This window comes from Leptosomus discolor, chromosome 1 (assembly GCF_034619465.1).
Source record: "Leptosomus discolor isolate bLepDis1 chromosome 1, bLepDis1.hap2, whole genome shotgun sequence".
In the NCBI taxonomy this organism is placed as follows: domain Eukaryota; kingdom Metazoa; phylum Chordata; class Aves; order Leptosomiformes; family Leptosomidae; genus Leptosomus; species Leptosomus discolor.
This window is the reverse complement of record NC_141391.1, coordinates 67,921,944-67,937,431: the sequence shown is the minus strand read 5'-3', so window position 1 is coordinate 67,937,431 and position 15,488 is coordinate 67,921,944. Positions and strand designations below refer to the sequence as shown.

Sequence of the window (15,488 nt, the reverse complement as noted above, 5' to 3'; positions counted from 1 at the left end):
CCTGTAAGATCCATATGCTAATCATTATCATGGCCATTTTGAGGAAAATATGTGACATACTTGGAACAGTTTATAGTTTTAGTACCTTTCCTTTTTTTGGAAGCATGTTCCGTATGCCATATTAGTTTTAGATACTAATTGTTGACATTTTTTGTGTTATAAAACTGAGTTGTTATGATTCTCTAAGTGCGCTGCGGAAACAGCTTCTTTGAGCTGGGAGGAAGAAAGTGAAAAATCCAAATTCTTCCTGTCAGAGCTCAGGAAGCTGAATGGCTGCTTGAAAGTAAGCTTTTGTGGTAGCTCTAAGTCATGCAAAAATTAGTTTTGGTGAAAACATGACTGCCCCTTCCAGTTAACCTCTGCAGTTCACTTCACTCCTCTGGTGAGCGTCTGTCCCTGGAAGCAAGTTTGTCTGTTTTAATTCTGCACATTTATCGTTCTTCTGTTTTTGAAAATAAATGTATAGTTTGTAACATTTTCCCTCTAACTCTAAAACGTTATTTTTTCTGCCTCTGTCTTTCTTTTGCTCCTGTCTGATTTTTTTCTGTCTTTTCTTGCTCGGCCTGTGGCTGCTGTTGTAAGGACTCTTAAACTAACAGTAAAGAAAGTTGATGGTAATAGTTCATGCAGGTAAGATGGTAGGTGCTTTGCTGTAGCTAAGGCTTCCAAGCAAGGCTGACAGCATGTCCTTCCTTCGCACCAGTAGACTTGTCTGACTTAACTTCAGGGAGGAAGTATTCTGTTTAACAATCCTGAAATGCCTGTGTAAACCCAGCAGAGAACATTTCATTATCTGCTTCTTGATATTGACCAACTCTTCCCCCCGCTTCCTTAAAACAAAAACCTGCTCTAAATAGGAAATAAAGAACTTTTGTCTGTAGGCAGAGGCTTCAGGAAGCTCTGAAACTTGCTTTTAGTAGTCAGTGTACACATCCCAATGAACTCACTGGAAGTGATTAAGAAGTGACCATACGTTTTCTAGGCACTTCTGAAGTAGCATTCACATAAAATGTTCTCAAGGTTAAGGAGTAGCCTTCAGCTGTCTGTTTTTCTTAACGTTTTGCGTTATTGCCATGTTATGTCATGGGGAGTGGGTGGGAATTTTCACAGCCTTTGATTTGATTCTTCTCCAGACTAATTGGCTGGTTAGTGGGGTTTCTGTTTACCTTTGCAATGTTTTTGTTTGCTTTTGGTCTTTTAATCTATCTTTGCTTCTATTGAGTCTATCTAGATGGAAAGCTATAGCGTGTGTACTTTTGAATGAACATACAGTACCAAAGATTAGTCACTGGTACTTGGGTTTGCTGGCATTGATCATGCCATTGCTGCTTAACAGCTGTCTGCCTGGTTCTTTCCAAAGGGAAGAGAATCAAAAGGAGAACTAGTCCTGCTGTTCTTCTAGGTGAAAGGGACATGCTGATGCTTCCAAGCAAGGCTAAAGCAGATCCAAACTCAGGTCTACCATAAACATGAGAAAAAACAGTATCTCCAACCACCCAGTGCCAAAACGGGTTTCATCTTAGACTGCTTTTCCCTTTGTGCTTCCGACTGTTTGCTCCGACTTCTCACACATTCTGCGAATGTTAGAAACAGAGAAACCCTTTAAATTGACCTTAGAACTTCTGTGGCTTTGAAAGCTTGTCTCCTATCTGTGGGAAATGAAAGCACATTCTTCTCCTGACTATGTCAGCTATGAAGAATTTAATTAGAAATGTGGTCTTAGCTCTGCAGTATGGAGTCTGCATTTTTTAAAGAGGGAGGCTCAGTAGGATTTTGCAATTTTAAGTCACCTTTTAAGTGTTGGCATCAGAAGGAAGAGAAACTAACTTGAAGAGCATATTGCCCAGCCCAAGGATATCTATTCTTCCCTTGAAATTTTCCTTAACCTTGAAATACAAAGACTACCACCAGTAGGCCTGGTGATGACCTGACTCATACGGTTTTATCAAGTATTTCTCAAGTAATTGAAGAGTAAGGACAGAGACAGTAACTGTCTGACAATTTTAAGAATGAGAGAGGTGTGCAACTATAACTGGTTTAAAAAAAATAATCTGTTGCTATATACAGTCCTTGTCAGCTTTTGCCCACACAACTTGGAACAGGCAGCAGGCACCAGCCCAGCTGCTTACAAAACAGTTAAAGTCTGAAAGAACTTGGGTTGTTGTTTGAGCTTTAAACTGACCTGCAGCTTAGTGGGATGCAATGTAGTTGTTTCTGACTGAAGATACCAGAAGTGAGAAACGGTATTAGTTGTTCTAAGCGTTTTAGTTCTTCAACCCAATCATTCGCTGTTCTCTCTGTGTGCTCTTTGTGCTGTATAGTGCCTTCCTACTTGACAAAAACTACTCTGTAGTAAGTAGTTTTTACTCGTTCCATTATACAATTCTGTTTGTGACACAATAGTTAATGTAATGTGTAGAGTAGCTGTTACCAACTCTCTACTGCGTAAGCATACACATTTTTTTTCCAGCAAAAGTGATGCTGAGCAGTATGAAGTCACTAGGCTTTCCAAAGTCACCTTGAAACTTTTGGATTGATTTAGTGGTTAAGAAGTTGGTGGACACATCACAGTTTCTTGTAAGCTAATTCAAGTTTGAAATTAATTAGAACTGACAACTCACTAAATGAACGCCCCTTCTCTCCAAAAAAAGGGGGAGATATGGAGTTCTAGCTTTCAGCGGTCAGATTGCTTTGTATGTTGTTGGAAATGCATTTCCAACTGCAGCATCACTGTGCAATTGCAAATGGAGCTGTGAAACATGCTGATTTTGTTTCTAGAGCTTGAGAATGACTAAAGCATGTAAGGGTATGGTCCCTGTGCTCCAGAGGCCTAACACCTGCCTTTCTCTTATTAAACATACCTTAAACCTTTTGAGCTTTCTCACAGCTTTAAAATAATAATTAAAAAAAGAAAAACTTGTAGAGTTAACAGATCAAGCTTAGCATAGCAGTACTAATGGTGTTCTGCCCTTTCTGCTGTAGTAGGAACACATTTAGCTGGATTTGTAACTGAGGAAAGGGCACAAACTGCAATTCAGCTGACTTAACTAGAGCCTCTGTGCAGACTACAAGTCAAGCTGCATGTCTTGCCCCTTATCTAGGTCTGGAAAAAGGACAGGCTTAACTGACAGATGCACTAAACCTATCCAAATGTGACTTTCCTTGTCAAGACAAGGCCTCAATAATTAGAAAACACTGTGTGTCTCCTCCTAAAGCTTCGCAAGTGCCATCATGTATGTGTGTATATATATCTATAAATCATATACATAAATATGTATTTTATATGTGTGTGTATATTTTTATGCATGTATATATAAAATCTGGTGTATTGTAACAACCATTGTCCTGTTTACTAGGTTCATGATCAAGAGAGCACAAGGAAGAAAACGATTTGGAATGAAAAACTTTAAGAAGAGATGGTTTCGCCTGACAAACCATGAGTTTACCTATCAGAAAAGCAAAGGTAACAAAGGTTTACCAGTCTTTTTTTGATACATTAAAGCAAAGATTAAACATAAGGATTGTGTAAGAACAGAAGACTGAGATCTAGATCCATAACTGTAGAAGGCACAGTGCAGGCAAGTCTGTCAGCCTGTATGTTCGTGCCCTTTTTTTTAATATGTCTGTACTGACTGTTAGAGAAGCTGCGTAGGTGGCACAGTACCCTATAAATTCGAAGAGTATTTGATAATATTTGTCTAATACGAGTTATCGACGTCTTCTCTAGGTTTCACAGTTACCTTGTAGTTTGTCCAAGGAAACAAAACTCAGGATACAAATACCTTACACTGGGACTTGGGTTTATATTGAACATTCTCAGATGCACCTCAGTGTGTTCTCATAAATTCTGTAGCATTGGCCCAACTGCCTGCAGTAGGCAGGGATTTGCCTGCAAGCTTTGAACTTGCAAAAATGTGTTCACTTAAGATTGCCTAATATCAAGGATTTTGCCTTTCGCAAATTGTTCCTGTCTGTTCAGTAGCATGCAACAAATACCACTTCCTTCCATCATATAAATACATAGGGAGTGAGAAAGATAAGGAAACATGTTCAGATCCTGTCAGTCATCCTTTCACACTCAACTTTGAGATCTTGCATCACCACCGTCAACCTAGTTCAGCTGAGCTGACAGGAGTGATTTCTTTCATTGTCACCTTCTCAGGAAATACGCCGCATCCTGCTGCAGTAGTCAGCTTCTAAGAGGTTTGCTAGCATAACATAGTGCAGCTGAAAACAGAAGTGAATTTAAGATAATTCGTAAGGAGCCTGCAGTAAATCCCCGCTGAGTGAAAGATATTTTTTTTTCTTGTGCAGTCAAAATGATCTTCAAAGGAACTAAATCAGCCCTTAGAATAAGGGAAGAAGGTGAAACTGAATAAGTTGCTCAGTGTCTCTCTGTGTGTGTTCTGCAGGTGATCACCCTCTGTGTAGCATTCCTATTGAAAACATTCTGGCAGTGGAAAGACTGGAGGAGGAATCCTTTAAAATGAAAAACGTAAGTAGGTCATCTTCATTAATGTACTTGTTAGGCTGGTCTAGGTCCATCAGCCTAATCGCCTTTTTCCCTTTTGTAACCTGGATTGGGTTTCTATTGAAAGATGTGCAGCCACAGCTGCTCGTTCTGTATATAGTAGCAGGAGTTTCCAAAAGTACAGCCCATTCAGATTCTTAACAGCCCAGTCAGCAGTCTTTGGATTTCATGATCTGCAGCACACTCAGTACTGACCACTGCTGATCAGCTGTCTGGGCCCCATAATGTCAGACACAGGTAAGATGATCAAGTCCCTGCCCTTTCTGTCAGATCTCTCTATTAGGAGGGAGCTGACTGCTTATAATTTTGAAGGATCGCATCTTCTTTCTTAGCTATCAGGGTTTCTTTGTTGGTTAACGAAAGTGCATATATATTTGGGTTAGGTCATGTGCCAAAACTCCATCTGTGCTGTGCTAGTATGGTTTAGCATTTTGATTGCCACATTGGGGAATAAAATACAACTGTATTCCTCATGCATGGAACACTACTGCCAACATCTGTATGCGAGACATCCCACCCATTGTGTAAGAACAGTTCTTAGACATGATCAGTTTAGGTGATGCTGGGAGCCTTTTTCATACTCTTCTGCCTGTAAAGCTGAGTACAGTCCTTAAAAAGTTTTGTTTTAACATGAAAAAACAGCTCAATATTTTCCAGTTCTAAACATGCATCTACTGCAGACTTCTTTATACACGTAAATGGGTGTGACTTCTCGTTTTTCTGCCTTTAAGTCTTTCCTGTGACCTACACTGCTTGTGGACACCATGCAGGGCAGTGCTCCGACCTGCCCTAGATATTAGGTTCCCCAAACAGCACTTTGTTAAAGTGAAATACAATGCTTGACTCCTCGGTGTTTTCCCTGTTTCAGGTATTATTTTGGTAGCATATCTCTGTTAAAAGGTGGAGTAAGTTTCAGTTCACTTGCTTCTAGAGCACATCTTCATTGTACTGTAGCTGGCTCTGCTGTTTATAACTCATGGTAATTACATAGGCAAAAGCAACCAAGCTGCATTAATTCTCAAGCTATCAGAAGGCAGCTGTAATATGATGAACTGTTGCCAACTGTACTCTGCAAAATAACTTGATTGAACTAAAAGTAGCCACACAGTTGAGATAAAACTTACTGTGTGTGGAAAGGAGCTGAGCTATAATTCTGATCAACTCTTCAGTGACAGCAGTCGTTAACTTACGCCGAGTCTGCTGGTCTAGAATGCATCCAAAATACCCCTTTATTGTAAAGATTTAGTATAGGAAAAATACCCCTTTTTTGTTAACATCAGGAACTGCGTGCTATTTCAGTTGCTTTAATTTCCTAGATAATACTGAATTTAAGTGACTACCTCCATTCTGGAAAGTAAGGTTCAGAGTCTTTCCATGAGCAGTAGAAAATACCATTATCACCTTCTCATGCTAATGTATTTCCATTTATCTTGCCATACGTAAATAGAATACTGCAGCAAGAACAGAGTTCTCAAAACACCACAGCAGATGTATTTGCGATGGATATTCCATCATGGGGGCTAAGTGTGATTAAAGATCCATGTTTTCTAAAAATATCCCCTATGTAGCTGTGCTCTGGATTGCACCAAGTGTGTCTTCCTCGCTCCTGATAAATCTGCTTGTCTGGCAGTAAGGCCAGTAGCCTTCATCTTCCTTAAGCACAGTTTGGGGTGGGTGTGGAAGTGGCTTTAAGTACTGCTCAGGTCTTCTGTCTTGTTTCAGAAGCAACTGGTGGTTTTGGTAATGTAAAGGCCTTGCAACCACTTGAAATTCTTGGCTTAGTTGTGGGCTTCTCAGTAACAGTTGCCATATGTTAGTTCACTTAGGTTGGTATCCCCTTACACAAAACCATACTCCTTAAATCTGTTCCTTTGTTGTACTGCAGACGGCTCCATTTACCCCAGCAGGACATTACAATTCTTTTCCCTGTAGTTCAGTCTTAACGGAGGGTTGAGCTGCGTGCTCCTGTCTTCCTCATTCTTTCCTTCCCTATTCCCCAGACTCAAATTGCCAGTTATGTCCTGAAAAGTTTTAATAAAATGACTCTTGTCTTTGGTGTGTTTTTTGGCAGTGCTGGACTGATCGCACTAGCAGCTCCTACGCTGCTGTTGTGCGTTGTGCCTTTCTAATTACCGTCTGACATCTATAAGGATACTAAATCCAGGGAAATGACTGTTGGAGCTTTCCCTTTCCTGTTAGAAGAGGCGTTGTAATTAAAAAAACCTGTTCATTCACAAATTAGCAAGTATTTCACATGCTACTTCAAAGGATGTGCATCTAAAAGTGTCACCAGGGAAGAAGAAATTGCGCCTGGTGCCAGTCTGCAACATTCTCCTGACCAGCTAGGTGCAGACTTCAGGCCAATATTTCAGGTCTTTGCAATAGACAAAGGTGAATTTCAATTTCGGTGGGGTTTGAGGGTTTTTTGTGTGGTGTTGGTTGGTTGGGTTTTTCTGTGCCTCTTTTTTTTTTTTTTTTTTTAAAGTAGCACAGAGAAACCAGCTGTTTGGAAAATAATATTCTACATGGTATGGGCAGTGTAATGTCTAATTATTTAAATAATCAAATGAAGAAGTAGAGAGGGTAAGGATAATTTTAGGAATACCTGAGAGAAGGAGAGGAAGACCCATTAAAATTAAGTATTTGCAGAAGCTAGAGGAAATGATGGTGGTTGATATTTGCCTTTCCAAAATTTGCAGTTAGGATCACTAACTTGAGCTTAGTTATCTTCAGCGCATGATCAGTATAATCAAGCAATAAGGCTGCGCATCAGAAGCTTGCTTCTTCAAGAGGAGGAAAATAAATGCGATTATGCCATTTTAGGTTGCAAGCTGTTCTGAACAGGCAGGAGAGCTCTAGTTTAGATTTTCAGTGCCCAAGCCATAATGCAGAATTAATGTGTAATTATTTGAACTACCCAGTGGCGATTAAAGAGAAAACTGTATTGCTGTGAGTTGCTAATAGCAGCTATAGTTGGGTGCAGAAGTGTGGAAGTTATTAGAAGGAAAGAATCATGCTGAAATAGATGTTAAAATATATGGCAGTATTAAAGCAAAGTTGTCACTAAGGCTGGATCCAAACTCTCGTTTTTCTCTTTTCTGCCCCCTGCTGAGTAGCATGTCCGTTCAGCCCTGCTTTGGGTCCCTCTGTCAGCCTTCCAAAACTTGGAGCTGCAGCATTACTAAAATTGCATCACTGAGGCTGACAACATATCTTGTTGAGGCCCAACCAGCAAGTTGATATTGGCTGTTTATAAATCATCTCCTACAGGAACAGTATCTTACTCCTTGTACCAGGTGAAAGGTCTTGTTGTTTTAAGGGCACATTTGCTGCTTGAATAAATATATTTGTGTTGAAATGCATTTATTGGTGCATTCTTTTAGTATGGTCGTTTTTTCCTTTAATAAATCATCAGTCAGAGCCGAGTCTTAGGTTCACCATCTCATTCTGTTGGTTTATTCTGTGGCTTATTTCCTTATTTGCAGATGTTCCAGGTGATCCAGCCTGAAAGGAGAGTCCTGTATATCCAAGCAAATAACTGCGTGGAGGCCAAGGACTGGATTGATATCCTCACCAAAGTTAGCCAATGTAACAAGAAGCGCCTCACGGTCTACCATCCCTCTGCCTATCTTAATGGCCACTGGCTTTGTTGTAAGGCTACTGCAGACAATACTCCTGGCTGCACACCCTGCACGGGGTAAGGATTGGTAACGTGCTGTCGGTCTAGGTATTGCCAGGGGTATGTGCATCTCTGCAGCGTAACTTGCAGGTATTCAGCTACCAAGAAGATGTGCCAGGTGTGCAGGCATAGTGGTGTTTTCAGAGGCCATCTTTATTGTTATTTCTGATACTGTCAGTATCTGCGTTTCTTGGGCAAAGCGTTGAAATTTTTAGAGTTCAAGACATTTGTAGGAGTTGACTGTGGGATAAGAAACTTTAGTTCTGATCATCTGTCATTAGTAAAAATGTCAGAAATCCCTTCAACATTCTGTTTGTGAATTCTTGAAACAGAGAATCATCTGCTTCTAGATTTAATTCTAAACTCATCTTTTCTAAGGGGACCACTCGTACTCTCTGTTAAATGAAGTGGTACTGTCTGGTTTGTAGGAAACCGTTTTCATGTGAAATGAGAGAAGCAACAAGTCTGCAGTGGTAGTTAATCTCAGAATATAAGTCCCAGACAGTTGGGAGTTCAGTGCTTTGGCTCCTCCATCTGGTTATAGTAGACTAATTCACCAAAATGTCTGAATACTGGTACCGTCCTTTCTTTCAAGTCAGAGTGCAAGCATACTGGATAAATCTAGGCATAAAGAAGCTTGAACTTGTCTGCCTTTTCATTTTGGGAAAAATAGGAAGTTTTGAGCTCTTATTACACACAATCTGTTGGCTTTCATGAGTACTCACTTTTACTTTCATCCTTGTTAAGTGCTTTTTGTGCCATAACGTACTGTTTAGCATATAACTTCTATCTCTTTTCCTGATGCCTTACAGAGGCCTTCCAGCAAATATACAACTGGATATAGATGGAGATAGAGAAACTGAGCGCATCTACTCTCTTTTCAACTTGTATATGCCAAAATTGGAGAAAATGCAAGGTGAGGATGAAAGATCATTGCATCTCCAATACACTTAGCAAGGCAAAAACATCTGTGAAAAATTGTATGTTCTAGCTAGACCAGCCTTGCAAATCACATCCTAGAACACAGTGGCCATTATTTAGCTTGTGTCCCCTTCTGCTGTCTTGAGGCAGTTGTGTGAATTATTTTTGGTGCATTGTGCAGTCTCATAGTCTGTACGAAGTTCTTTGCATAATAAACAGTTGTTTGAAATACAGTCTTAACCACAGCATCCTAAAATAGCATAAGCACAGAGCATTGCTTGGATGCTCTGAATTGATGAATCAGAATGGGCACTAAACCAGAAGTTTACTGATCCCGAAAAGAAGCACCAGCAAAGTTGAGGTTTCAGTGGAATATGGTTTTGTGTTACTAGAAGTCATGTGCACATTCCCTGATTCAGATCCCAAGAACAGGCTGGGTACAAATGGCTTTCTCAGGAAGGCTCTTTTGGAATTGTCAATGAAAAAAGACCTGTGGGTGTCTATGAAACGTTGAAAAGTGAAGTTTGGGCTAGGAAACCCTCAGGAGCTGAGAGGAGCAGAGATGTGCCATGAACGATGAAAGAAAGAAGAGACAGCAGAGGAAGTTAGTACTGGTAGGCATGCCAAGAAAAGTATCCGGTGTACATGGTGCCAGACTTGAATTCCCAGTTTAGCACAGGGAGTGGCAGGGAAGCCTTCACTGTGGCACTGATCTTTAAATAGGACTTTATTTTATAATATGAGATAAGCCAGTGGTGTCAAACACAGAGATTGGAAAGCACTTTAATCCGTTCCTGGCTGCCATGCAGTTGCAAACTTAAGATCCCCACCACTTCCGAGCTGTCTGAACCAATGCCCAGCTTTCCCCTGTTCCGACTCCTCGCTGCCAGAGCCAGCATCGAGTTTCAGTGTCGGGGAAAAGGACGCAGGTCTGGTGCAGACAGTGCAGCAAGGGAAAGGTAGCTTGAAAGCTGAGACCGAAATAGCAGTAAAGCTAGAAAAAGATAGAGACAAAGTAAAATATTCTTTCTCCCCTTCTAACACGCTCAGCTATAATGCAGAAGTAGATCACGTGATGAATGTGTTGCTGCAAATGTTCATGCATAATCAGTGTCCTAATCTCTTAGCCAGGAAGGCTCCCTGGTAGGATAAGAAGGTAGTATGACTTGGCCCTTCTTAGGAGAAGTCCTTAAGCAGACAGCTGGGCAGTAGTCATGACATATTCTGCTTCATGCTTGTTGTTTGAATCTTTTGGGGGTAATGTGGTAAAACATCTTCCGTGACTGCTTCGGCCTGTGATTGTTTTGAATTCAGACTGTTGTGCAGTGCCGTACTTGCTGCTTAGGGATGAAACCCCCCTTCTGACAAGTGAATACTTGACATCACGCAGGCCAGCCCTGCAGCACAGTGGCAGAGTTAGCCCTGTGTCAGAGTTCCCCAAGTGTGTGCCTGCCGTACTGCTAGCAGCAATTGAGATGGAGGCGTTGCCTGTGCAGCGAAGGACAGCTTTGCACCAAGCCAGCAGCAGCTGTCAGGCTTGCTGCCCTTTGCTTAGGGGATGAGGAGGAGCGAACGGGCCTGGGACAGCCTCTGCACCTAACAACGGCCTGGCAAAAGGACAGGGAACTGCTCCTTCTGCTCTCGATGTCAGCCACAGTTCTGTGGTGTGATACGGAAGCAAACTGCAGAACTGTATGAACCCCAGACTGAGTATTTTTAGTCTGTGTGTCTTGCTTTTTTTTTCCCCTGCCTATCTGATACCTATTCCTGTACTTTATTTTTTCCCCAGAGGCCTGTGGCAGCAAATCTGTGTATGATGGACCTGAAGAGGAGGAATATTCTACATTCATCATTGATGACCCTAAGGAGACGTATAAAACACTAAAGCTGATTATTGAAGGTGTTGGAACTTTAGAGCAGGAGCACGCTCAATATAAGAGGGACAAATTTAAGAAGACAAAATATGGAAGCCAGTAAGTATAACGGATTGTCCAAAACAGGGGAGCAGTCCTGGGAAATGGTATTTCCCTTGCTTGTGTTCTGGCCTTCACCATATTCATGTAGAAAAAAGATCCTGCAAATACATGCGAAGTAAGATTGTGACTTAGGATTTGTATCACAATATTTTAAAGGACTGTAAGGAATTTTTAAGTGCTTATATTTTAATGCAATTTCATTCATAAAAGTAAGTGTGGTGGTTTGGAGTTTTTTGGGGGTTTTGGTTTTGTTTTTGATTTTGAACCTGTGCTGGTGGAATGAGCAGTAAATACCAGAAGATACATGTATTTACTGTTCTCTTTTAAGAGTGTTGTTTTTAAAAATGGGAAGAGAGCTGATACAGCCACATGACTGTATTTTCTGTGCGTGTAAATAAAGGAGCATTCTGGACATGGCTGACAAAAAGAGGATCAATTCAGTCAGTTCTTCCAGTTCAAATAAGATGCAGTATTATTGTTACAATTACAACTTTGAAAATCAAAGTTAGGGAAAAGGTTTTGTCTATTCACTTCCCATTCTGACATCTGGATGTCCTGACAGAAAATTCCATGTATAGTGCTTTTTCCTTTTTTTTTTTTTTTTCTTTCCTTTTAGAGAACATCCCATTGGTGACAAGAGCTTCCAGACGTACATCAGGCAGCAGTCAGAGATCTCGGCACATTCCATATGAAGTGCAAAGGAAATCACAGGGCAGTGCTGAAGGGTCGATCAGTGAAGCTAAATAGCAAAACAAAAGGGAAGCCACACATGTAGCAAAATGTATGGATAAGTGTCAAGCTTAAAAACTTTGAGACTTGCTAAACGTATTCTCTTTTCAAGAAACTGTTATAATAGTTGCTATGCACTTTATTCATCTGGTTATTGACAGATGATAAAACTCTGCCTTCTAGGCAGTTGTTGTCATGTGTATTTTTAAATTTGCTTTGGTTTCTTGGAATCTAGTGATCAGTTCAATGATCGAGGTGTGTGGACTTCATCTTGACAACTCCCATGCAATTCCTTGTGTTTTGGAAACCAAGCATGCTGCTAATATGCAGCATTTTCTAGAATGGTTGTTTGTTACTGTTTTTTGTTCCTGATATTAATGTATATTATGACACACCCCTGCGTGCTCTCTTACGAAAAGCTTAGTAACACTTTACTTTTAATGCCTGCATTTAGAAAAGAAGCAGAGAAAAACCCCTATGTTGTAATCTCTTGCACTGTAGCTTGTATTCTGAGCAGGCCTTTTGTTTTTACAGCAGCATAATTTTTGCTAAATGTGCACAGTTTTTAATAGAAATTCAGATCTGAATGGTACTCTTGATATTTTTGAGATACAAAGTCATTTCTCCAGACACATTCAGCAGACTTTGGTTTTGAAGATGCAATCTCAGCGGTATAATAAAACTGACTCTCATAAATATGAGTAAGAAAGAAATGAACTTAAGTGAAAGCTACGCGTCTCTTTTATGCAGTCCAGTGAATGGTAATCTTTGAAGGTCTACCGACTGAGAGGCAAGGTAAGCTGATTTTGATGACCTTTTACCACCACATCAACAAGGACGAACAGAATACAAGTCTGGCAGCTGAGACACACTGACTCCCAGGCACAAAAGCCGTCAAGATGGGTTTTCTCTGAAAGGATGTTTAAGCACTGGAGTCCATGCTATCCTAGTACCACTTGCTTTTCTGGAAAATAGATTTCTACTTTTCCAAAAATGTTTTTAAATACTTTTTTAGAGAGAATTGTTAAAGGATATTTAGTACATTAACACGCGTAATAGTAACTTGTTAATATTCTGAGTGTAGTGAAAATGGAATGAGCTGTGTATCTCACGAATACCAACAAAAGTCATTAAGGAGGGGAATAAAGATCTGCTAAATATAAGATACATATTTATATATGCTGTTCAGTTGTACACCGTGACTTTCCTCTGTATAAGGGTCTGATTTCCAAACGTCTAGCTTTGATGGCACGGAAGCCTGCATGATGGACTTTAAGCTTCTGTGGGGTAGAAGCTAGTGTTGGTTTTAAGCTGAATTGGAACAGAAAACATTGAACTATCAGTTTAATGTGAATATATCTGTATCTTTGCTTAAAATGTTACAGAGTAATTCTTAACTGTGTCCTCATTGCATCTGACATGATTTGAGATGGCTGAAGTACTTTGAATGCCTCTGTTTGTTAGTGATGCTGTTAGGAATGAGGTTTTCTTTTTGTTTGAGTATGTAGTAGACCACCTCCTGGTAGATGATAAGTGATCTTTTATTCATCTTCACCCAGCAGACTGGGGAAAGGGAAGTAATGAAGCATTGCAGAGATGCATTTTGGACTCCAAGCTTTTAGCTGCCATGAACTGCAATTTTTAACATGTATTTGTAACTTAATATTGTTTATAAAATACTAATGACCTGTAATGTGTGTTCTACTTGCCAATTAAAAGAAGTGGTTTATTTCTGAAAACTGTGTGCAGATTTGGAGTCTGTTTAGATTCACAGTGGCCGCTGAGGTGCCCGTTGGCACAGCGCCTGCTGTTCAGAGTCGGACTGTGGATGGAGATCCTTGTGAGTGTAAACCAGTACCTGTTGGGGCTGCTGAGCCCCATCCTCGCTCCCCCTCCCATCCCTACCCCTTTTCTTGGGTCGGCATTGGACCTGTGGGACTCTGCAGTGAACCAGGTTGGGCACCTGAGCCAGCCGTAAATACCCTGGCAAAGAAGGCGGTTGTCACTCAGCATCTTGAACTAGTTCCTTGTGTTATTACACAGCTGTTGCTGCTGCAAGGGAGGGGTGAGACTATGTTGAAAGGACAGGACAGGAGGAAAGAGTTGAGAGCACAGCACCCTGCGCGCATATTGGCTCGTGGACCTATGGAACCGCCACCCTTCTGAATAGGACCTGTTCTGTGGCAAAACCTTGGGGATGCTGAAGTTTGTGCAAGTCAGTCTTCTGGAGCTTACCAGTCCTGTCTGGACACTCATGTGGATTAATCTTGGGCTCCGAGACATCGTGTGACAAGCTGCACTCAGTGGTTCCACGGGGAGTGTTTGCAGGAAGGCTAGGCAGCAGCCCCTCCAGGATAGAAAGCTGTTGACTGGCTCATACGGTGTGTGTTAGCCCAGCTTGTGTTCAGGGTTGCTCCTGCTGCTGTGTCACACACCTCTGTCACCAGAACACAGGTGTGCATTTGTGAGAAGAGCTGCTTCTGGAGAAGAGCTGCTGCAGGCACGCTAGCTGAGTGACAGTGGTGGTTTAACAGGTAGACCACAGCCAGGAAAGAAACACAAACTGATGGTGGAAGACCAGTGGCTCGGTGAAGGTGAACTTGACCACAATTACGCAAATGTGTGTTTTTGCTGAGGAACTGTAAACCTTGTTTTAAAAACAAACGAGATTTTAAGTAAGATGAAGTAGTAGACTGACACAGTATTTGTAAGAAATGAGCAGAGGTAAATGCAAAATTACTCGTGACACCGTTCCCAGGTCTCTCTCTTTTCCACTCAGTCTCATCCAGTGTATACAATCGTTTTGTTTTCCTGCTAACATGTCTTGGCTTAAGTCAATAGGAAATCTTTGAAAGCTGCTTTTTGTATGGCATAACTTCATTAGCAGGGCTGGGGGTGCGGGCTCTGTTAAAACTGGGCTTCCAGTACTTGCTTAGACTCTGTCTCCAGCGTATATTTCTGATGTTATCTTCAGAAATACTCAGCAAATCCTGCCCACGAGACAGCTGATTTGATAGGGACACTTGGGACAGCATCCCTTATATCTGGAATGAAGAAAATTTTAAAGAAAAAAAAAAAAAAAGAGGCATAGCCATGAGTAGGCATGTCAGGTCAGTTTTCTTTCTTTCCTCTATTGCAGCCTGAAAAGCAAAAAAAAAAGATTTTTCACAGAAAAAAGATTTAGAAGCCGGGCTGTTCTCTCCTGGGACTCCTGATGCCAAAGAAGATCCTCGTGCCTGTTTTCTCGCTTGCTGAACCAGCGCACTAGGGCAGGGCTGACCTGGCGACAAGACCCAAGTGGCCCTGGTCTGCGTCCATTCCAGTTGGAACACGGTGGTGTCTCTGACCAGGCAAATGTCTTTGTGCGTTTCGGAAGAGTTCAGAGTGGGAGATTCAGCTGTGAAAGCTGCACACTCAAGGAGTCAAGATTCCTCTTGGTTTCCTAAGGCAATGGATGGAAGTTTAGTTGACAGATAAAATCTGGTCACGTGTGTGTGTGGAGATGGAGAGCAGCTGCTGCAGTGATGACAAATCACTATTAGGGCCTTTTCGTGCTGTGGCTGGGATGCAGTCGGTTGGGCAGCAGGAGCGACAAGCCTTGCATGTGCCAATGATGTCTCAAAGCTCTGTTGGCACCAGTAGCACTTGGTTC

The 15,488-nt window shown here is 41.3% G+C and overlaps 1 protein-coding gene across 2 annotated transcripts in view; it reads left to right on the top strand.

The window, feature by feature from the left end:
- Positions 1–13,569, top strand: part of RASA3 (RAS p21 protein activator 3) — a 139,350-nt gene extending 125,781 nt beyond the window's left edge. Inside the window, exons 19-25 of one of the 2 annotated variants that reach the window (XM_086482114.1) lie at positions 583–630; positions 3,357–3,472; positions 4,413–4,495; positions 8,017–8,228; positions 9,023–9,126; positions 10,921–11,104; positions 11,724–13,569. In XM_086482114.1, coding sequence (XP_086338240.1) covers positions 583–630; positions 3,357–3,472; positions 4,413–4,495; positions 8,017–8,228; positions 9,023–9,126; positions 10,921–11,104; positions 11,724–11,799 — 823 coding nt within the window. In that variant the 3' untranslated portion in view covers positions 11,800–13,569. The remainder of the gene's footprint in view (positions 1–582; positions 631–3,356; positions 3,473–4,412; positions 4,496–8,016; positions 8,229–9,022; positions 9,127–10,920; positions 11,105–11,723) is intronic. The other variant, XM_086482113.1, reaches the window with a different exon arrangement.
- Positions 13,570–15,488: the final 1,919 nt, after the last annotated feature.